This window comes from Eschrichtius robustus, chromosome 8 (genome assembly GCF_028021215.1).
Source record: "Eschrichtius robustus isolate mEscRob2 chromosome 8, mEscRob2.pri, whole genome shotgun sequence".
NCBI lineage: Eukaryota > Metazoa > Chordata > Mammalia > Artiodactyla > Eschrichtiidae > Eschrichtius > Eschrichtius robustus.
The window spans coordinates 71189935-71215158 of record NC_090831.1 but is presented as its reverse complement, the minus strand read 5'-3'; the positions used below and the strand labels follow the sequence as shown (position 1 = coordinate 71215158).

Genomic DNA, 25224 nt, shown 5'->3' with positions numbered 1-25224 from the left:
TATATTCCCCTGATGGCTAATGATGTTGAGCACCTTCTTCATATGCTTATTTGCCTTTTGTGAAACTTCTTTGGAGAAATGCCTATTCAGATCCTTTGCTCACTTTTTGAAATTGAGGTATAATTGACATATAACATTATATTAGTTTCAGGTGTACAACTTAATGATTTGATATTTGTATACACTGTGAAATGATCACCACAATAAGTCTAGTTAACATTCCATCACCAGATGTAGTTATAAAATTTTCTTTCTTTTTTTTCTTGTGATGAGGACTTTTAAGATCTACTCTCTTGGCAACTTTCAAATAGGCACTACAATATTATTAACTATAGTCACAATCCTGTACATTACATCCCCATGACGTATTTATTTTATAGCTGGAAGTTTGTATCGTTTAACCCCCATCACCCAGTCTTCCCATCCCCCATCTCCTACTCTCTGGCAACCACCGATCTGTTCTCTGTATCTGTGAGCTGGTGGGTTTTCTTGTTTTGTTTGTTTGTTTTGTTTTTTAGATTCCACATATAAGTGAGATCATATGGTTTTGAATATTTTTCTTTGACTTATTTTTAAGTTGGGTTGTTTGTCTTTTTATTATTGGGTTGTAACTATTCTTTATAATATTCTAGATACCAGCCCCATATAAGATATATGATATTTAGAATTCTTCTTCCAATCTATGAGTTACTGCAATTTAAAACCATGATAAATACCACTAGATACCTATTAGAATGGCCAAAATCTAAAACGCTATCAACATGAACGCTGATGAGAATGTGAAGTAAAAGGAGCTCTCATTCATAATTTTGTGCTGTTATCATTTCAAACTGTACAAATGGCAAATGGCTTCTTAACTGTCTCATGATTTCAGTCTCTCTCTTCACTGTCCTTCTCTTCCTTTACCCCTAATGGAGGAACATAATAGCAGTTCTCAAATATATGAAGGGCTATCATGGAGAAAGGAATTGACTCGTTCTGTGTAACTCTGGTAGTAGAAGAACTACACTCTTTTCTTCTAAATTATATTTTGAATAAGTCCTTCAAAACTGAGTAAGTTTTGTCAAAATGCAGCACATTTTATAGCATCTTTCTGGCCCCACATGCTGTAAACCAAGGCAAATGAAAATCACTTCTTTAAACCTTCCTCAACTTGCTCCACACACTCAAGTTTTGATCTTCATTATGTTCTTTCATATTCTAAAACAGGCTGATACTTTTGGGCTAAACTGCTATTCATTTTCTTGAAAAACAGAAATTCATTCTGTTTACCTTACCTACTCATTTTTTTTTTCTATCGCTATTGCTGTTAGCATAGTCTTAATTACTCATTTTAAATTTAGCTCATAGTCTATCTAACCACCTTCTAGAAACAACCTTCACTCATAGATAGGAAGTTGATAATAATCACCTATCATACACAAGCAATTTATCAGACTAACAAATACAATTTTCTACAGCCACGTGTACTATTTTTACATATTCTTAAAGTGCAAGGATAAACACGTTCATTAACATGATGCAAAGTTATAGTAACTTTGTAACATTTTAACATAAGGAGAGTTGTATATATTAAAAGCTTTATGACCAAGGTTTTGGAAATAACTAAGAATCTTGGAAATCATGTTTTAAGCTGACACTCTATAAAACATAATTACCATTGATATAAAAGTTTGTTAGTATTATGATTCAGTTTAGTTGAACACAATTTTATATTTTCTATGCTTTTTAAACTTTATGTAGGGGTACTTAATTTATCTGATCAGTATTTGTATCAGAATTTTAGGAAGTTCAGATTTTATTATTATTATTATTATTTTATTATTATTATTTTTTTTATTACATGAACTTGGTCTCGTATATGAAAATACTTCTGAGCTTCTAGCAGAATCTCCAAGAAGGATTTTTTTTCTTAAACATCTAGCACATTTAAACTCTCATTAGATACGAAAATATAAGATTTATGAAAGTGCTTATTATTCTCTATGAAGCAATTAGGTTATTGCTCCTTTAATTTAAGAGGCTTTATAATTTAGTTTATTAATACCCTTCTAAGTTAGGAACATACTTCATATGCAAGCAGTGAGATCATGGCTTCTCTCAATTACAGCAGCACAGAGATTTGTAGCCTCAGTTCTGCAACTTCAGAAACAGGTTAAGTAATCCAAGAAACAAAAAACTCACTGGTCAAGATTCAAAGGGCTTTTTGCTTTCTAGTGTTCATGAATTTTTTTAATGAAATAGTTTGAGCTCACAAATAGACAAAGAAATTAAAGGATAGCAACTCAAATCCTTTACCTTCTCTCACATGGGAGATAACAGATTCCCATAATCCCATTAGAAGTCTCAAATGGTCAGATTATGAAATTACACTCCCAATCATTTCTTCTACCAGTGGGGAATTATTTATTGTTGTTGTTGTTGATGATGTCGCTGTTATCTAGTGCAAACTAGGTCAAAACCAACATGGCCAAAAGCCAAGAAAAAAAAAAGTCAAAAGTAGTGAATTAGAAAAAAACATGGTAGCAAAGATAAAGTTCTATTGCTGCTTTAGACTAACTCTGGGGACCAAACAAAAGTTCATGAATGCATTTCTGTGGTAACACAGTTGAATTAGTTTTGTGAATCCACTCTGGCCTCTTATGGAAACTCCAAAGCTATTACAGGCTAATATTCAGAGTTTAACAGATGACTTTCATAAATATAAAGCGTACATGTATCAGACTTTATTCAACTCACTAATTAATGAGAGGACCAGTGAGATGGTAAGTGTGGTTCAAAGAACATTTTAGGAGTAGGTATTTACATGCAAGTTAATAAAGTAATGTTAGAATAACATTGCTAAGATAGATACAAAACCAGTTAATATTCTACAGGGAAATAAACCATGACCTATGGGATTATCTTTATAAATTTATTTGTTTTTTATTTTTGGTTGTGTTGGGTCTTCGTTTCTGTGCGAGGGCTTTCTCTAGTTGCGGCGAGCGGGGGCCACTCTTCATCACGGTGCGCGGGCCTCTCACTATCGCGACCTCTCTTATTGCGGAGCACAGGCTCCAGACGCGCAGGGGCTCCAGACGCGCAGGGGCTCCAGACGCGCAGGGGCTCCAGACGCGCAGGCTCAGTAGTTGTGGCTCACGGGCCCAGTTGCTCCGTGGCATGTGGGATCTTCCCAGACCAGGGCTCGAACCCGTGCCCCCTGCATTGGCAGGCGGACTCTAAACCACTGCACCACCAGGGAAGCCCAGGATTATCTTTAATAACAGAAGAAAAGTATCTGATTTTATTTAGGACAAAAGTCTACAAATTAACGTTCTACTTTAGTATGTCTAAGACTTTTAATCAATTTTAAAAACAGTGGATCAATTAAAATACATTCCCCCAAATTATCCTTGGTTGGGCCTGTTTAATAATGTATGTACATGACATTGAAACAACATATTGCCTCTCCTTTGATTTTTATTTCCAAGCTTTAAATAACTTTTCTTAATACATAGCAACAACATGTGATATATACAACATCTGCTCAAGATAATTATAGTAGCACTTAATTTTTATTGATGGGAAGAATCAATATGATAAAGATTCAGTTTTTCCCAAACTAATCTTAAAATCAGTATAATTTTATTAAAACTCCAACAAATGTTTTTAGAGAACTTGGCAAGTAAATCCAAAACAAACTATGAAGAGAAAAAGCCCAAGAAGAGCTCAGAAAATTTTGAAGACAATGAACTAGGTAAAGGGAATTACCCTATGAAATGTCAAAACGAATTATGAAACAATGTAAGTGTGCAAAAATAGACAGTCAAGTAGAAACCACATTGATGCACATTTGAAACCTGACAGGGGCAGCACTACAACTCAGTGGATAAAAAGTGGACTATTAAATGTTGTTAACCCAATTGTTTATATACTTGGAAAAAATGAAAAGATTGTTAACACATATCATAATAAAAAATTATTTCCAGGTAGATAACTAAAAATGCAGAAAAGCAAAATTTAAGACCTTTAGAAGAAAATATAGAATGTTTTTATAACCTTGATGCAGAAAGGGATTCCTTAAACAAAACATAAAAACTACCTAATATAAAGCCAAAATTAAAAATATGATTATATTTTTAAAAACTGTTCTTAAAACCACCATTTCCCTCAAAAATGTGAAAAGATGAGCTACAGATTGGGCCAAAGATATTTACAACATATTTAATTAAGAAAGTGTTAGTATACAGGATAAAGACATCTTATATAAATCTATGAGAAAAAGCACTCAACAAAGATTGGTAAAAGACAGGTTCTAACAGTTTTCAGAAGGGGACATTATGACTCATAAACTTATGGAAAAACATTGAACCGCACTATAATCAGGGAAATGCAATTAAAATCACATTATACCTTTTTACAATTATAAGATTGGTGGTATTTAAAGGGTCTGAATATACCAAGTATTGGTGAGGGTGTGGAGAGACTCAGAACCTCTCTACAGTGCTCTCGGGAATTTGCACTGGTATAAGCATTTTGAACTGAAATGTGTCAGTTTGCTAAAGTTGAAAATACCTGTGTTCTTTGACTCAGAAATTCTGTTTCTAGCTATATATCCTGGAGAAACTCACACATGTACGTAAGGAGACATATGAAACTAGTTATTACATCAGTATTCATAATAGCTAAAATTCAAAACAATACAGTGCCCATCTGCAAAATAATGGATGAATATATTTTAGAATATTCATGAAAGATAATACTATGTGCTTGTTAAAATGAACTAGCTAGGTTATCACTTACCAACTTATGAATTAAGTTGGCTTCCTATTTAGACCTACCAGAAAAGAGAATAAAAATACTGCCAATCCAAAAAATAAATTAATAAATTAAATTAAGTAAAATAAAATGAACTCGCTAGAATTGTATTTATAACCATGGATAAATCTCATATATAATGTTGAGTGAAGAAAACTAAATTGTAGAAAGAGAGGTATATTTCATAATGTTTGAAAACTGAAGATGTACACATATTGTGCCTATTCAAGTGTATGTATTATTTCAAAGCATCAGTAGAAAGGCTAAGCATCAAAATTAATGATAGTTACTTCTGTAGAAGCAGAGAAGGGAATAGAATTGAAGACAAATAATAAAGGGGCTTTGGCTTTTTTGTAATATTTTTTTTAGAAAAACATCTGACTCAAATATTGCAGTGCCGGGATTTGATAAAGTTGGGTGTTGGGTACATGAGTGTTTATTATCTAATTTCTTCTGCATTTCTCCATGATTGAAATACTTCATTTTGAGGAATAAAAAATGGTATATATAAAACATGTATATAAATTTAAAGGCATTATATGATAAACTACAATAATACTATATATACCTCCTAGACATAAATAAATATACACGCACACGCACATACACTCATGTATGTGCGTGTGTGTGTATATGTGCATTTATATACATGTGTATATCTATCTACCTATATAGATACACTTATGCGCATTACACATACACTTAACGAGCATTACATAATTCAAGTGTACAACTTGAATAGGAAGGATTCCCTGCAATTCCTGGTGATATTTTTCCTTGGGGAGGAGAGGTGGGATGAGGGTTAGGTATGAGGCCCAAAGGGTATTTCAGTTGGATCTGTTATGTTTTATGTGATTTATTAAGGGCTAAAAAATGGTTTAAATATGTCATCCATTAGCAGTTATCAATTCTTTGTGATAGGAGTATGGATGTTGGATAAACGGAATTTCTCCACTTATCATTGCTTATTTCTGTTTTTCAAAATAATTTTTAAAAAACATTAAGCTTTTGACTAAGATCTGGAGCTTGGAGACAAATTTTGAAGCAATAAGAGTATCTTGAAAATCAATTTTGTCAACTCATTTATTGGGAATGATAATATATTATCAGAAAAACTAATTGTGGGTAATTTTTTCGCTCTTCCCAAAGAATACAAGTCAATGACCAGATTGTGGAAGTGGATGGAATCAGCTTGGTGGGTGTCACACAGAATTTTGCTGCAACAGTTCTCAGAAATACCAAGGGCAACGTCAGGTATGTGGCTTGAGACATACAATTTGGTTACTTGATATTTTGTTGAATTTTAGTTTTCTCTCTAACTGTACCTATAATTACAGGAAGAATTTTATCTAAGTACTATAAAAACTTGCCTTTAGTTTAAGATTTTTCCTTCTTTATTGTAATTAGTTCATAAATGTAATTTAAAACTGAAAATTATAGTATTCTAGAAAGACACAAAGATATGAAGTGTACAGTGTGAATCAATATGGTTAATTACCAAGCTGTGTTAGTGTGTCTTATTGCTAACATAGCAGTAATTTCTAGGAAGATAGAATTTCTCAATAAATATGAATTTAGACTCCGAATCGTTTCAATAAAACCAGTTAAACAGTAAATTGAATTTGAAATGATGATACATATATCCAATGATACATGTTACTAGACAAGCAGGCTGAATGATTTAAGGTTAATAAATGCATTTTTAAATCTCTTTATTGTTTTAAAGAATCAGGAAGGACAAATCTTTGGTAAACTATAACTTTTCCAACTTAATAGGACAGAGGGTACATTATTTTGGACCTTAAATTTATATCCAACCCTGGGGTCCTGAAATTTGTAGCTTGGAAAACAAATAAAGTAGTCCTGAGCCAACTAAGGTCAAGGTTTGAAATCCATTTTATTTGGTCACAGGATACTTATTTTTTAATATAGTATTGCTTATGCCTTATACTTTTCCATAAATCCTATAAAGGAACACATAAGAGGACATTATTTACTGTGTGTAATTATGGAAGTGTTTTAGTGTTATCATCATCAAAATTAAACTGCCAAATATTCTGAAAATATCGATTAGTTAATATTGCTATAAAGAGAGTAACATTAGGATTTTATTGCAGCATATTTTATGTTGCACAAGCATGGGTTTAGGTTTTATAATTTACACTTTTTCAATTGGAAAACATCCTTTAACAATGAAAGGAATGTTTAAAGAATACAACCTAAATGACTTCTATGGGCGCTATTTTAATGCTTCAAGAATACCCATCATCCTAAGAAAAGTATGTAAAATAATTGGAAAGAGTGCAGGGAAAACTGTCTGATGTACTCTCAGAGCTGCACGGGTGAGCCCCTCAGTAAATGTGATTGTCTCTGCAGAATTGCTGTCTGTTCTTGAGACAGCACTTTTCTGTGTCAGTGAAGAACTTGGTTTTGAAGCTGCTCATTACACTCTGCAGTGAATTTTAAAGTGAAATAAAGTAAGAAATATGTTCAACTTATAAGCACATTTCTCAATTGGAAAAAAGTTTGTAGTTACATGAACTCATAGCCATCCCTTTCTTTCTCTTCATAATTTTGTGCTCATTTCAAGCCTTGTACGGATGGCGAATGGCTTAACTGTTTCATGATTTCAGTCTCTCCCTTCTTTAATCTGTCCTTCTCATCCTTATCCCTAATGGAAGAACATAATAGCAGTTTTTAGGGCTATCATGGAAAAAGGAATTGACTCATTCTACATAACTCTAGTAGTAGAACTAAGACCTGTGGGTGGAAATAATAATTCTGCATTCGTTATGTCCCTCTCTTCTTTAGAAACCTTCAATGGCCCTCCATTCTGTGCAGAATCTAAGTTCTCTCCATTCTGTGCAGAATCTAAGTTCTTATCGTGGTATTAAAAGTCTTTCATCCCCAGTCTTATCTCTTACCTCTCCCTATATTCATGCTCTAGTACAGTCTTACTAGTGTAGTCGTCATGCTTCAAACATGACTTGTGAATTATTGTTTTTGTGCCTTTCTATCATTCTTTCTGTTTAAAATACTGTCTTCTGGTTACAACCTACTTATCTTGAGGAACATATTTTAGCTCCTTTGCCCTTCAAGAAATCCTCCTTGATCTCCCTATCCCCTAGTGATTTCTTCATCCTGGTAACATTCATCATTCATACCACTTTTTTGACCTTGAGGTTACAGAACATTCCACTTTAATTTTTTAAAGGCATACATTTAATTTCCTCATTCACTTTGCAAAAATGATATCACTTGATATCAAAATGGGGTCTTAGCTTCCTTTGTTCCCCCAAATTATTTAACCATAGGTTTTAATTGATTGAAATTGTATAACTCAGGGTCTTAATTGGTTGGGTCTTTTCTTTCCTAATTAATTGGGTCTTTTTAAAAAAATTTATTTATTTATTTATTTATTTTTGGCTGCATTGGGTGTTCGCTGCTGTGCGTGGGCTTTCTTTAGTTGCAGCGAACAGGGGCTACTCTTTGTTGCGGTGCGTGGTCTTCTCATTGCGGTGGCTTCTCTTGTTGTGGAGCATGGCTCTAGGTACGCGGGCTTCAGTAGTTGTGGCATGTGGGCTCAGCTCTAGAGCGCAGGCTCAGTAGTTGTGGCGCTTGGACTTAGTTGCTCCGCGGCATGTGGGATCTTCCCGGACCAGAGCTCGAACCTGTGTCCCCTGCCTTGGCAGGCAGATTCTTAACCACTGTGCCACCAAGGAAGTCTTTTCTCAATTTTAACTTATTAGAAATAATATTTGAATCCTCTGAATATATTTTAGGTGGTAGTTCTTCATAAGATATTAATACAGAAACAAGATCCAAAAACTAGACCTGTATTTTTAATGAATCATTTTAAACTGAGGGTTTAAAACATATATGGTTCTATATTTCTTATTTATTGTTGAGCTAGCTATCACATTTAGTGGTTACTAAAATTTATTTTTTAAAAGGGATATCTGAAAAATCACTAAATTTAGTTTGAATTTTTCTAACTACTAAGCACAGATCTGGAGGGAATGTATGAAACTCATGGCTTTAAAGAGCCAGGAAGGGGAAAGATAAGAAACTAATAGTGTTAAGGAAGTTGAAGCTGAGATTTGGATATGATTATATTTTAAGTATTGGAGATAGATTTTTAAATTTATTTCCTGGAAATGCATATGAAATTGGTGCCAGCATTTAGATATAAATCAAAATCATACAGAAGTTCTTTTGACTTACCCACACTTATAGAGAATCACTTTTTATCTGACCATAGTCTGCTTTATTTTATTAAACTTTGAATTGTTACACCTGAATTTGTGAACTAATAGTACTAATGAAAACCTCCTTGGTGTGCCATTTTTGACACACCAGAGAAATTATAAGACAAGTATTTTAATATGATAACTTCCAAGGGCATATGTGTTTTTCAACCCTACATCTTTTATATGAGTTAAAGCATATTAGGCCACTGTGAGGAAGTGGTTCAGCTCAAACCAGGCTATATTCCTGGGGCATTAGAAGCCCAGGCCTGGCTGAAAGCATTGGAAAACCATTATTATTTCCTCAATTTTATTGATATCATTTAAAACTAAGTAATCATAGTGAGATCATGGTGAGTACTATGCTAACCATGTTAATTCCTTTAAGTAATTGATTAGGGAAAGGACTTACGGAACTCAAATAGTTTATACTCAGAAATGATATATCACAACAACAGCAGGAGAAAGATAAACATTGAAGGACTGGGCATGGAGGAATCAGACAGTCTTCATTATCATCCCTCCACTGGGTTTCACAAGACTTGTTGATCTCCAGATTTTAAACCACCATGGGCATGGGCATGGTACCAAGAAGCCCAAGTCTTTGTGTGGTACAGGACTCTCATAGTGTTGAGATTTCAGTTTCCCCCAAATCTGCAGATTAAAGCACAATCACAATGAAAATCTCAGCAAACTTTTTTGGAGAAATTAACATTTTTTACAAAGAACAAAGTTGAAGGACTTCCACTGTCTGAAAACTACACTAGTTACAGCAGTCTGGTTTAAGCATAAGGATAAAAATATAGATTAATGGAACAGAATAGACAGTTCCAATATAGTCCTGCACAGACATAAACAACTGATTTTTGTCCAATGCACCAAGGTAATTCTATGGGGGGAATTGTAGTCTTTTCAACAAATGGTGCTGGAACAATTGGAAAACCACATTAAAAAAAAAAACTTGACCTTCATCCTACAGTGTGTACAAAAATTAACTCAAGATTGATCATAGACCTTAGTGCAACAGCTGAAACCATAAAATTTCTAGAAAACAGGCAAAAATTTTATGATCTTGGGTTAATCAAAGATCTTTTGAACACAAAAGCAAGAAATTTAAGAAAAAGAAATGGTAAATTAAACCATCAAAATTTAAAACATTTGTTTGAAAAATACCCTTAAAATAAAAAAGCAAGCTACTGACTAATATTTGCAAAACAATTATCTGATAAAGCACTGTTATTTAGAAGGTATGAAGAACTCTTTATAATTCAATAAGAAGATATATAACCCTGTGGAAAACCTGCAAATCAATTAACAAGACACTTCACTGAGGAAGATATACAGTTAAGCACATGAAATGCTGCTCAACACCATTAATCATTGGAGAAATGCAAATTAAATCCACAGTGAGGTACAACTACACACCCACTAGAATGGCTGAAATTTAAAAGACTGATACTACCGTGCATTGACAAGGATGTAGAGCAACTTTAATATAACATCCATTCATTTCTGGTGGGAATGCAAAATAACACAGCCACTTTGCAGAACAGTTTGACAGGTTCTTATGTAGTTAAACATACACTTATCATACCAGCCAGCAGTTCTACTCTTAGCTATTTATGCAAGAGCAATAAAAACATGTATCTACCCAAAGGCTCATACTTGCACGTTCATAGGAGCTTTATTCAGAAAAGCTCCAAACTGGAAACAACTCAAATGTCCTTTAACTGATAAATGCATCTACAAATTGTATTATATTCCATACAATGAAATATTTCTTAGCAATACAAAGGAATGAACTGCCAACATATTTAGCACCATGTATGACTCTCAAAACTATTATATTGAGTAAGAAGCCAGACGCAAAAGGCTTTACACTGCTTGAATCCATTTAAACTGCAGAGAAGAAAGAGGGAACATTTTTGGGGTGACAAAATGTTCTATATTGTGGTTATTGTGTTTGTTATACAACTGTATATATATTTGTCACAACATATTATACAATTTAAATTTGGTAAATTTTGTTGTATATAAATTTGACTTCAGTAAAACTGATTCTTAAAATGTGTGATAATAGTTAAAATTAACTTAAAAAGTGCTATGCTAACTAATTATATTGAGGTGATGGTGATTTGGGAAGGAGGATCATGTTTCTTTAAGAAAGGCAGATGTAGTCAAACAATTTCATTAACAATATGTAGATTTTATTGTGCTGTATACTTTTATTTTAAAAATATTTTGTTATTGAGTTTTTACCAGAAAAAATATATCTATATAAAATTCTTTATTACGTATGGACCCTTTTCCTTATTCAAACATAGACTTGCAACGTAACTTTTAAGAACTCATGTTTTTGGGTCTGTAGCTTTAAGTGGGACCTTGCCTATCTTATTTACTACTATGTGCCTGGCATAATTGGTGTACCTATTGTTGCATAACATATTACTCCCAAATTTAACGACTTGAAACAGCATACTTTTTTTATCTCACAGTTTCTGTGATCCACTTCCCAGCTTTCTTATGAGAGCCTCTCTACAGGGATGCCTCATAACATGGAAACTAGATTCCCCAGAGGGAGTGATCCAAGGGAGTAGCCAAGACGCAATCTGCCATCTTTTCATAGAGCCGAAGTGACATTCCATCAGTTCTGTATTTTATTTGATAAAAGTGAGTCAACAAGTCCATCCCACACTCAACGGGAGAGAATTACACAAGACATGGATATAAGAATACAGAGATTACTTGAATCCATCTTAGAGGCTGCCTATTATGTAGTGATCAGTAACTAGTTGGATGGATGCACAGACAGATGGATAGACAGGCAGACAGATTAATGTTATACCATAATATAATTTATGTTTAATGTTGCATACCTTATCTTAAGAACCCTGAAAACCTTGAGACTATTTAAGAAAGACTGACCTTTGGATGGTGAGAGATCTAAACGTTTTTCCTTCTATACATAAAAGAGTCTACAAACTTTTGCCTAAAATATAGAAAAAATTTAAAAGACATGGTAACAATTGTAAAGCATTTGAAAGAGTGAACTCTGGAACAAGGATGAGTTGTTGTTTTTAACTCCAGACGGCCTTCCTAGTACTGAAAGGCAGCTGTTCTAGGAAAGTGATGCTATAGAAGAGATTGTGCTTCAGTATGAGAAATTTCTAATAAATTTTGTTTGCTCTTCAGTGCCGTTCACATTAAGCTTTAAATGCTTTCTGAAAAGTACCTGCTACTTGTGCTCAATCACTAAGCACTCATCATGCTTTTATCCCCAGTGAATGTATTTAACAACTTTCTGACATCAAGTCATATAACACTTCTGGAGGTCAGGATTTTATAGGAACTATAGTTACACACAATAGAAAATAAATTAATCTGAGGGTCTTAAATATTCCTCTGTCCTTTTTGGAAGAGGTTATAATATTCAAAAGAAAATATAAGTGAATGATAAGTGACTTTTTTATAGCTATGCTCATGTTTATTTTGGATTCACCCCTGGGCATGTAATTTCTAAGTATGGAAGCTTTAAAATATTCTTTTTTATATAATGTCATTGGTGTATTTGAGATCTCCATCGAAGTGCATTGAATATTGAAATGTTTTCACTTCATTCACATCATTTTAATAAGAATTTTTGTCACCATTACACACAAGGGGAAATTGAGAGTTTCGCTTTTTAACAGAGCCTTGGTTTTGTGGTTGGGTGTAATGGAGTGTCATACATAATGAAGGGCAGTGAGGGTATTATCATGTTCATGGAAATCATGAATCATTGTGGATTTTGTACTTACATTACTCCTAAGACTATCCCCTTTCCCTCAGATTAGAGGAGCAGCCACTCTAAAGTTGGGACCATGGATAATAAAATTTTACTCTCATATATATGAGAATAGTCAGCAACAACTGGTGATAGGAAGAAGATTAAAGACAGTGGGGATTTCAGAAAACTACTTAAAGGGGACTTCGGCTTAATGAGATGTTTTCTGGTGTCACTATGTACAGATTAAGATTCTCAAAAAATGCTTTTTAGTATTTGTGTGTGTAAACGTTTAAACCTGAGACATCAGAGCTAACTATTAAATAGAGAAATGTCATTTCTTGAAAGGATGTAGCATTTTAGAAAATATATAGTCCTTGACGTAGCATGAGTTAGGCAATGTTTTTTAAATAATTCAACTACTTTTTTTTTTACATTGAACTATAGTGTAGAAAAAAGTTCTTTATAATCAGAGTTGGATTAGATACAAAATTCATTTCCAGGAACTAAGGCTTACAATTAGGTTTAAATATTTCAGATCTGTCTTTTAAAAGCAAACATTTTTAGATGAATTTTTAAAAATTTAAATGCTAAATATATAGTATATTAATCTAGATCCCAATATGGAAAGGAAAAATATGTAAGAGTCTTCAAGTATAAGAAAGAGGGAAAAGCCTGGTTGTGCAGAACTTCAGCCTCTGAACACAATCAGCAAATTTTAGTGAAGGGGGATGGATATACTTTTGCCACCATTGCTCAGTAAAATTAAGTTAAATATTTAAACAGCTATCAAGTTCACACTGTAAGATGTCATCAAATATAGAAAAAAAAGAGTTTTTACCAAAATGTTTAAAAGCACCATGTGATCTTGTGACCCAAGGCTGAAGTCAAATGATAATAGGTCTTGTTCATCTAGTTTTCTTTTTATTATTAAGGTTTTTTGTGTGCATATGATAAATATTTGTTTATAGAACATTTGAATGAAAGAATTGATTTTATAAGAACTAATAACTATATCCTGATTTAGATTTTCCTTTTTTAGATTAATTCCACATTTATAATTAAAAATTTTTGATGTCATAATAAGTGCTATTTTTGACTAACGTATCACTTTTATTGGAATAGCTTATATCGGAAAAACAGACACTCATAAATCATCATTTTTCAACATAACCTCTCACATCATTCTTTATGACTACAATTCAGCAAATTGTAAATGGAATTTTATAGTTGTTTGTTTTTGTTTGACAGCTCACCAGAGAATTCAATAAACTAATCAAATGAATTCCGTATAATCTCGTCATCTAAACTCCAAAGGACAGTACATGGACATTGCTTTGTCTTATAATAGATGAAAAGAAAAGGAAAAACTGATTTATCTGCCTTTGCCTATTTTATCTCAGCCTGAGGGTGAGAGGGGACAGTTTTTTGTAAAATAATTCATGTTGAAGCAGCATGATTGTTTTAAACACTAGAAACACGCCACGCTGTAAAAACACGCCATGCTGTAAAAACATAAACCCTAGTTATAGATTTTGTTTTTAATATTGCCATTATTTGTAAATTGTAAGCTTAGAAAATACCTAAGTTTAATTTAAATGTACATTACGTGTTTTTTTTTTTTTTTTTTACTTCATTCTTTATAGCTAAAATATAAAAGATCACACTGTTCCTTACTGAAGCAAGGAAAAAAAATAGAAAGTAACAAGAAAAGTATTTTTCTCTTAAAGGAATTTTAAGTTTATAAACAAGATGATTTGACTACATGTGTTGTCATTTCAGCTGGGGATAATGTCTAAAATATAAATAATAATTGTGCATAAATGTCAGTTAATTTGGTCACATATATTTAGAGGGTCTGATTGTTGCTGGCTTTAATTGTTATATTTTTGATGATCTTTAAAATTCAATGTGGAGTGATTATATAATCCATACTTTCCTATTTCAAATGCAACTGAAATTAAGGTTTTTTAGAGCACATTTCAGTGCAAGTATTTTATCTTTTTCCTGTGGTTGACTCACAAAAACCTTTTCTCTTTCAAAACTAGTGAGAACAAATAAGTAATTTGGACAGTGTGTACATATAGTACTTTGAAATGCACTCAACCCTGTGTAGATATTAATATATTATCTAGATAAAGGCAACAGTAAACATGTACTAATACTCTCTAGGCACCAGGTACTTAGTTAAGCTTTTTATATGGATTATATGTTTGTTTGTTATTGTTATTATATTTATTTTACAAATTTGGAAACTAAGAATTAGAAATTTTAATACACTCAGGGTCACAGAGCCAATAAGTCATGTTTATGTTTCAGTGGATTTGTTCTGTCAAAGCCATTTTTCTCTTTTACATACACTTTTAACTCCTAAATTATACTATCACAGTATGTCCATATTCTGAGTCCATACTTGAAATAATAACCTTACTTTAAATTTTATATTTTCCACTCATTTCTATGTATGCTAGATTATACACATACAGTAGGACACACTTATAATGACAGCTTAAAAATGGACCAAACATTTAGAATATATAGACAGGTAATTTGAATGTTACACATTTTCCAAATGGGAGATTTTATTAGTCTTAATAATAGTGCCTTAAAGTCCTTTCATGTCTGTACCACATTTTATTCTTCTGTCACTCCTTTAGACATATGGGGTAGGTACTAATTTTCACATGAGGAAAATACGGCATAGAGAATAGTTCAGTTCCACTTCTGTGTGCTTTCCCTTTGGACCACACTTACCATGATGACATTCTTTTATTGCAAATCTGTACTGTAAATTATACCAGATTACAAGGCTTTAAAGTGTGTCTAACTGGAAGCTATAACGCTACCCAAATTTGCTGCCTGAATGAAGAGACATGTGTAGTTCAACATAAAACTTTTAAATAAATGCAGAGAGATCAATGAACTGGAAGACAGAGTAGTGTAAATCACCCAAGCTGAGCAGAAAAAAGAATTTTAAAAATGAGGTTAGCTTAAGAGACCTCTGGGACAACATCAAGCATACTAATGTTCGCATTCTAGGGACCCCAGAAGGAGAAGAGAGAGAGAAAGGGGCAGAGAATTTATTTGAAGAAATAATAGCTGAAAATATCCATAACCTGAGAAAGGAAACAGACATCCAGATCCAGGAAGTACAGAGAGTCCCAAACAAGATGAACCAAAAGAGGTTCACACCAAGTCACATTATAATTAGAAGGGCACAAATTAAAGACATAGAATCTTAAAAGCAGCAAGAGAAAACCAACTAGTTACTTACAAGGGAATTCCCATAAAACTGTTAGCCGACTTTTCAGCAAAAACTTTGCAGGCCAGAAGCTAGTGGCACCATATATTCAAAGTGATGAAAGGAAAAAAACCCTACAACTAAGAATACTCTACTCAGCAAGGCTATCATTTAGATTTGAAGGAGAGATAAAGAGTTTTATAGATAAGTAAAAGCTAAAAGATTTCAAACCACTAAATTGGCTTTACAAGAAGAGTTAAAAGAACTTCTCTAAGCAGAAGAAAGAAGACCGCAACTAGAGACATTTAAATTACAAAAGAAAAAGGTCTCGTTGGTAAAGGCAAAGGAAATGCTTCCAAACTTGTTCTGAGGTCAGCATCACCCTGATACCAAAACCAGACAAAATTACCACACATAAAAAGAAAATCACAGGCCAATGTCACTGATGAACCTAGATGCAAATATTCTCATCAAAATGTTAGCAAACTGAATTCAACAATACATTAAAAGGATTATATAATAACATGATCAAATAGGATATATCCCAGTGATGCAAGGATGGTTCAATATCCACAAATCAATGTGATAGCCACAGTAACAAATTGAAAAATAAAAATTATATTATCTCAATAGATGTAGAAAAAGCTTTTAACAAAATTCAACATGCACTTATGATAAAAACTCTCAACAACATGGGTATAGAGGGAACATACCTCAACATAATAAAGGCCATATATGACAAACCCACAGCCAACATCATACTCAATGGTGAAAAGTTGAAAGCATTTCCTCTAAGATCAGGATCAAGACAAGGATGCCCATTTTTGCCACTTTTATTCAATACGGTATTGTAAGTTCTAGCCACAGCAATCAGACAAGAAAAAGAAATAGAAGGAATCCAAATTGGAAAAGAAGAATTAAAACTGTCACTTTGCAGATGACCTGATACTATATATATAGAAAATCCTAAAGACACCACCAAAAAACTTAGAACTAATAAATGAATCCAGTAAAGTAGCAGATTACAAAATTAATATACAGAAATCTCCTGTAATTCTGTACAGACAACAAAATATCAGAAAGAGAAATTAAGAAAACAACCCAATTTACAATTGTATCATAAAGAGTAAAATAGCTAGAAATAAACCTAACTAAGGAGGTAAAAGACTTTTACTCAGAAAACTATTAGACATGGATGGAAGGAACTGAAGATGAAATAAACAAATGGAAATATATTCTGTGCTTATGGATTGGAAGAGTTAATATTGTTAAAGTGCTCCTCAGGCAGTCTACAGATTCAGTGCAACCCCTATCAAAATACCAAAAGCATTTTTCACACAACTAGAGCAAATAATTCTAAAATTTGTATGGAATCACAGACGACCCCAAATAGCCAAAATAGCCTTGAGAAAGAACAAAGCTGGGAGTATCATGCTTCTGATTTCAAACTATACTACCAAGTTACAGTATTCAAAATAGTATGGTACTGGCACAAAAACAGACACATAAATCAATGGAACAGAATAGAGATCTCAGAAATAAAATGACACTTAAATAGTCAGTCAAAGAAGGCAAGAATACAAAATGGGGAAAAGACAGTCTCTTCAATAAATGGTGCTGGGATAACTGGACAGCTACATGCAAAATAACCAAACTGGACTACTTTCTCACACTATATACAAAAATAAACTCAAAATAGATTAAAGACTTTAATGTAAGACCTGAAACCATAAAACTCCTAGAAAAAAACATAGGCTGTATGCTCTTTGACGTCAGTCCTAGCAATACATTTTTTTGGGATACATCTCCTTAGGCAAGGGAAACAAAAGCAAAAATAAACAAAAAACAAATGGGACTACATTAAACTGAAAAGCTCTGCACAGTGAAGGAAGCTGTCAACAAAATGAAAAGGCAGCCAACTGAATGGGAGAAGGTATTTGCAAAATGATAAGGGATTTATATCCAAAATATACAAAGAACTCATATAACTCAACATCAGAATAGCAAAGAACCCTATTTAAAAATGGCCAGGGGACCCGAATAGACATTTTCCCAAAGAAGACATGTGGCCACAGACACATGAAAAGATGCTCAATATCACTAATCATCAGGGAAATGCAAATCAAAATCACAATGAGATATCACCTCACACCTGTCAGAATGGCTATTATCAAAAAGACAACAAATAAGCGTTGGTGAGGATGTGGAGAAAAGGGAACCCTTGTGTGTTGTTGTTGGAATTGTAAATCAGTGCAACCACTATGGAAAGCAGTATGGAAGTTCTTCAAAAAATTAAAAACAGAACTGCAATATAATTTAGTAATTTTACTTCTGGGTATTTATTTGAAGAAAACAAAAACCCTTATTTGAAAAAATATATGCACTCAAATGTCCATTGCTGCATTATTTACAATAGCCAAGATACAGAAGCAACCTAAGTGTCCAACATTAGGCAAAAGGATAAAGACAAAGTGATATATTTATACAATGGAATATTAGCCATAAAAAATGAAATCTTGCCATTTGCGACAACATAGATGTATCTACAGGATGTTATACTAAGTGAAATATGTCAGAAAGGAAAGACAAATAATGAAGGATCTCACTTAAATTTGGAAGCTGAAAAGCAAAACAAAAACTTAAATTAAAACTGACTCAGATATAGACAGCAAATGGGTTGTTGCCTGGAGGGAGGGGTGTGTGTGGAGAGTGAGCCAAATAGGTGAAGGTTTTAAGAGATACAAATCTCTAGCTGTATGATAAGTAAGTCAAGGTGTTGTAATATTACAGCATAAGGAATATGGTCAGTAATACTGTAATAATTAATATGGGGACAGATGGTTACTAGACTTATTGTGGTGATCATTTCATAATGTGTACAAGTGTCAAATCATTATGAATACACCTGTAACTAACATAATATTGTATGCCAACTATATTTCAATAGAAATAATTAAAGAAAAATAAATGCAGAGATATACCATGTTCATGGATCAGACAATTCCATATTATTAAGATGTCAGTTCTCCACAATCTATAGATTCAAACCAATACCAAATGAAACATCAATGGGCTTTTTAAATGAAATTGGCAAGCTGGTTGTAAAAGTTATATAGCAATTTAGATAACTTAGAATAGTCAAAATAATTTTGAAAAAGATATACATAGTTGGATAACTCATAGCACCTAGTTTCAAGATTTACTATATAGTAATCAAGGCAGTGTGGTATTGGTACAAGGATAAATACATCAATGGAACAGATTGGAAAGTCCAAAAATCAGCACACAAGTACATGGTCAATTGATTTTCAACAAATGTCCCTGAGTAATTCAGTGGTGGTAATGAATAGTCTTTTTAAGAAATGGTATGGAAACAACTGGTTACTCATTTGGAAAATAATGGAACTCCCCCCTTACCAAGCATCATGCATGAAAATTAGTTTGAAAGATTTCTCATACCTAATAAAAAATCAAAACATTAACACTTTAACAAGAAAAATAGGAGAAAAATCTTAGCAATATTAATTCAGGCAAAGATTTCTTAGGAAACACAAGGCACAATCTTTTAAAAAGCGATAAATTGGACTTCCTTGAAAGACACAGTTAAGATGAAAAGGCAAGCCATAGATTGAGAGAAGGTAATAAATCAAACATATGCATATATGATTTGTGTGCATGTATGTATCTGTGTAAGTGTATGTATCTATAACATTTATAGATAAGGATATATATCCAGAATATATAAACAATTATTACAACTCAATAATTAATAATTAATAACTTCCCAAAGGAAAATAACTCAGATGATAAATGAATACCCAAGCATAATTTCAACAGTCCTGTTTGAAACTACATAAAAATATTTCTAAAAGACATTTAATTACTAACATCCAAGTATAAAAATTTTGACCTTTAGTGAATTTGTACAGAGAATGGTAAAGTATTTCATTTAAAATTGTAACAGAAAATAGCAACGTATTATAATCAGAGGAAATCATCAATTAAGCATAGAAGCAAGATTAAACAAAGAGTTACATCCAAAATAATGAAGTTAAATAATATATGGAAACTATATCATGGAGACATATTATTTGTATTTTTAGAAAAATAGAACCATATATTAGTGTGAAAAGATGTTAAAAAGTGAATATTAATTTGTTGAGGAAGAACCATAGTATCAATGAGGGTGTATCATAAGTGACTAGCTGGCAATAAGTAAATGTCTTCCCTGTTTTTTTCTTTATACTTATAGGAATTAGTATCAACAGATATTTCCCCTTGACTCTTTATTTCTTGAGGCCACATCCTTCCTCATAGCATCTTTCTCCAAAAGAAATGAACTAATTTGCCACCTCTCCTTATTTTAGTTTTTCATTTTAAAAACAAAACCAAAAACTACATTTGTTTCCCCTTCTTTTTCTTATCTCCACAGTTACAGTTGCTTAGCAAAAAGTCAGTGCCTCTCTATTTATTTACTCACATAGGGTATGCCATACCTCAAAATATTTTTGAAGTGGTTTTTGCATTATAAAGAGGACATAATTATGAAAATGATTCTGAAGTTCAGTGGTACAGTAAATTATGAGCTTGCTTTCATTTTGCAGGGCATCAAAAATGTGTAAAGTACTGTAGAATGGATTACATCTGTTTTGTCTTCTCCTAAAGTAATAATTTTTTATGGTCCTTTACTTTTCCCGTTTCTTTTCCTTTGGGCTGTGGCTGCAAAAATCACTTTAATTGCTCAGCTAACCTCTTCTTCTACCCAGGCATACCTTTCAAAAAATATAGGTAGTAGTTTTTTGAGGTCTGATGTACCCTGATGAAATATGAAGCTTGGTTACTTTTCTTAGCATTCCTTTTTGCTGGAGAGTCTAACTATATCAGTTTTCTTTAACCTTTGTATAGATTTGTTATTGGGCGAGAAAAACCAGGACAAGTGAGTGAGGTTGCCCAGTTGATAAGCCAGACGCTGGAACAAGAAAGGCGCCAGAGAGAGCTGCTTGAACAGCACTATGCCCAGTATGATGCCGATGATGATGAGGTAAGTTGCATTTGCAAACGTTCTTTTTCCTTCATTTCTTCTTTCTACATCCCTACTTGATAAAACTCTCTTTACAGTATAACAGTATGACAGGTCTTTGCAGTTTCTCAAGGAGAATGTGTTGACATTCAACTCACAGAAAGGAAATATTACTTGTGTTTGTTATTAGCTTATCAATCAAGTAATGGTATCATATTTACAGTATGAAGACTTCTGGATCAAATAAGTCCTCTTTTACCACAGTATTAAGATAAATTCACTGAAACAAAAAAGGGTAAAAATACCAAAATGTGAATAGTAGCTATTTTTTTGTTGGAATTAGGTGATTTTCTCTCTCTGCTTTATATTTTTTCAATTTTTTCTAAATTTTCTACAATAAGTATGTAACGCTTTTTCAAAAAAATCAGTAAACATTTTGAGTGAAAAGGCACATACACATACACAAACATACACAGAAAAGTACTGAAAATTGCTGAGTGTTTTCAGGTTTCTTTCCCCCCCCAGGAAGAGAAAGTTCTTTGGATCTGCTCACTATGATTTGTGCTAACATAATGCAGAACAAAGCTTTTCCACCAGCACATACTCCATAGAGTAGATACATACTGGAATAATTTTGCATCCTGCTCTCTGTAGAAGATCAAGCAAATGAATAGAAGCTAACCCCCAAGTGAAAACTTTTCTACGGAACCCTTGTGTGTTGTAATATAATACAGATGCTGGTCTATTTCTAATGTAAATGCCAAATGTACATTGATAAAATGGGACAACATACTTTATTATAAACATGTTTAAACATGCATATGTTTCACATTGGCATGTCAAAGGATCCATCAACAATTTAGTTGCAGTATTTCATACCTCATAAACATAGTAAATATTCAGGTATAACAAATACTCTTCTTCATACCAGCTGATATAAATAAGGATAGTGTAACTTCATATGTTCAACCTCTACTCATCTGAATATATTCTTTTTCCAGAACTTTTTTTGGTTTCTAGCCAGGACCTAGTGAAGATCAATGAAGAGACATTCAAATATTTTTCATGTATTTTTAGTCTGGAGTGTTCTAACCCAAATGTATCTTAATTTTTCATCTGTTTGTAGTATAATGAGGATGTATTCTCTCTTTATTGTAGTAGAAAATTTTAAAATGGTGATTCAGTTAACTGTTGATCTAAGAGTAAACATTAGAAATTCTTCACTTGAGTGAATTAGTTTCTTAGAATTCTATTTAGTTGATTTAGTTTTTCACTTTCAGAATTCACTTTAAATGGCAAGTTTGGTTTTTCTTTTTTTTACTATACTACGATATTATATATGAAAATGTTATCTTGGATTTCGAAACTAAAAAAGTGATTTCCTCAAATATTTGAACTTTCATCTTCCCTAGTTTTCAGTTTTGTGTTTTATCAGAGACACTGATTTGCTTTGGCTTCAAGCCTGAATTAGGATTGTAGAGTCATTCTTGGCAGGTTTGGCTTTTACCTGCTCACTCTGTTAGAAAGAATTTGGATCTGAGGTTCAGGGGAGTACGGGTGACATCAAGTGGTGGAAGGTGAGGAAGCCAAATTTTTCAGTCTCTGTGGACCTCAGTGTCTTTGCTTTAAAGTACGGGTAGGTATTGGACTAAATCTCTAAATTCCTTCCAGTTTCTAATATTCCATGAGCCTGTGAAATAAAGCATCAGGTCTAACAAGGAAAGAGGGGAAATAAGATAGTTCTTTAATTGAGGCTTCCCAACTGAAATTTTTAGATCATTTACTACATACTTCCTCCAGTTATTTTGAGGAATTGATCACATTCATCCCCCAAAGTTTTCAACTTAAGCAGCTAAAGCTTTTTTTTAATATAAGATTTTCTCTAATTTAAAAATTTGACTAAATGCAAAAGGAATATTTATCATTCAACATTTATACTTAGGAGTACATCATATGGATTTTGTTTGTTTGCCTGTTTTTATAAGGAAAGCAGAGTTAGTTGATTGTCACCTGAGCAGATATTCTCAGGGGCAAGGAGGGTAAATAAATATTCAGTGCCAGGCACTTGGCCAGGTGCCTTTCCTACATGATTTCATGTAATCTTTACAGCAAGCAGAAGAATCTTTTTTTTTTTTTTTTTTTTCTAAAAACGTAGTAATTGAGGCTTTTTCTAGTGGTATAGCTAGTGGTTGCCAGATTTAGGATGGGAACAAGGTCTTCCTGACTCCAAGGCCTGGACTCTTTGCAACACACTGCTGATTTTGAATGGAGTAGACTGATGGGTCTGTCTGTTTTTAGGCACACACAGAGTAACTGGGGAACAAGAGATGCTGGAAGGAAGATTCCTGTTTTGGCTTATGGAGTTTCTTGTAATACTTAGGCTCTGTAATTCTTTGTTCTATATTTCTAATAATAGGGGGATTGAAAACTTGCAGAATTATTTTACTATAGGTAAATACTTAATTCAGAAGTAGCCTATGAAGATAGGGCTTAAAGGGAAGAATAGCTAAGTATACAACTATTTTACAAAAAAACAGAGTTTAGCTTTAGGTTAAACTTTTTCTTCTGTCTGTAAGTTGTAGAAATAGAAAGCAGGTGCTTGCTATTATGCTACTCCAAGTAACCTTCACTTTATTGAAAAGGTCAAGGAACCCTTTCCCATTGTTTCTTTCTCTCTCGTGTTCCTCTCGGACGTACCTTTTTCCCTTTCTTGTGTGTTACACACTGCCTCACTAAAGCATGCCCAACTAAAACCTACCATTAATTTTCTGTGCATCGGAGAGATGAAAACCCTGCAAATAGTAAAAATCTACTTTTGTGTACACATGTTAATTTATTTACTTGATTAAATTCACTTCTTACTAATTTTTTACTATCTGGTTACAATTTAACCAGATATTGTTAAATTGATTGATCTGAGTGTTATGTCCTTATTTTTTATTTATTCTCTCTCTGTGTTAATGAAAAGTAAAAGACATACTGGAAATGAGAAGAACCAGTATTTGTTATCCAGTGAGTAAATGGTCCTTGAATAATTGATTTAATTTTATATGTAATTGAACAATTTATTGATTTACATATCTTTGCTAACCCTGAGTTGTGTAATCAATCGCTTGGTTTCTTGTTTTTCTTATCATTTATAGAATCATCCTATGATTCCAAAGTTAGAATCGTTTTTATTTGATAATATCCCCTGTGACAGTCCCTGGGCCAGCCAGGAAAACCTCTAATTAAATGCAGAGCAACCATGTTCATCCAACTAATTTCCAGAGCCAGCACTTAGATCAGCTTTGTCTACTGAAGAATAGATAGCTCTGGTTTTGGTCAAATAATCCAAGGTTGATTCTAACTTGGAACCTGTCGCATTGACAGAGGGGAGTTGCTTGCTTGAATTGCCTACAGGGAAAACATTGCAGTGTGAGAAATATATCCTGAAATTGTAAAAGTTCAGTGGGCGTCTTATCAGAACCATATTTAGGATTAAGAATACCTTACTATGTATTGTGTGTGCTTATAGACATCTGTTTTAATGCTTTAAGAAATTATAAATCATACTCCAGTAGAATTTAAAATATATAGATAATACCCAAACTTCATTTAAACGTCTGAATTTTCTGTTTTTTTTCCTTCAAATATTTAAACTAGAATAGAGTTTAAAATAAGCAAACACCCAGTTCAGTTTGAATTGCATTCCTGTTTCTGTTCATTCTCTGTTAAACATTATGATTTTTTTAAGAAAGTTAAAATGGCTCTGCCTAAAGGCTGAAAAATAAAAGGGGGGATCCTGTAAAGAAGAGGGAGGTATAAATCTGAACCACTGAAAAATTTTAAACGTAGATCTGAATATATCTGTGATTGGGTGATTGTACTTCTGGATTTATAGAATTATTGTTCATTTCTCTTTCTTTCCTTCTTTTTTTTTTTTTTAAAAACAATCTGAAAGGTAACCATGGAGGATTTCAGTAAACCCCTCAGACAGCACTATCCCACGAAATTCTGGGGGTATGGTAAATTTTTCAACTAGATTTTATTTTCAATAACAAGTTTAATTTCCATTCATACGCCACAGTTATCAATGTTTACCTTTTAATGGTGAGATGATGTAATTCTGGTATATGTTTTGTGTAGCGTAGGTCATGTATGTATATTTTGGGTA

At 32.9% G+C, this 25224-nt stretch overlaps 1 protein-coding gene across 5 annotated transcripts in view; it reads left to right on the top strand.

Annotated features, from left to right (window-relative positions):
* PPP1R9A (protein phosphatase 1 regulatory subunit 9A) overlaps window positions 1–25224 on the top strand; it is a 286952-nt gene that overhangs the window by 169250 nt on the left and 92478 nt on the right. For all 5 annotated transcript variants that reach the window (XM_068550632.1, XM_068550631.1, XM_068550629.1 and 2 more), the window contains exons 4-5: window positions 5947–6051; window positions 20954–21089. In XM_068550632.1, coding sequence (XP_068406733.1) covers window positions 5947–6051; window positions 20954–21089 — 241 coding nt within the window. The remainder of the gene's footprint in view (window positions 1–5946; window positions 6052–20953; window positions 21090–25224) is intronic.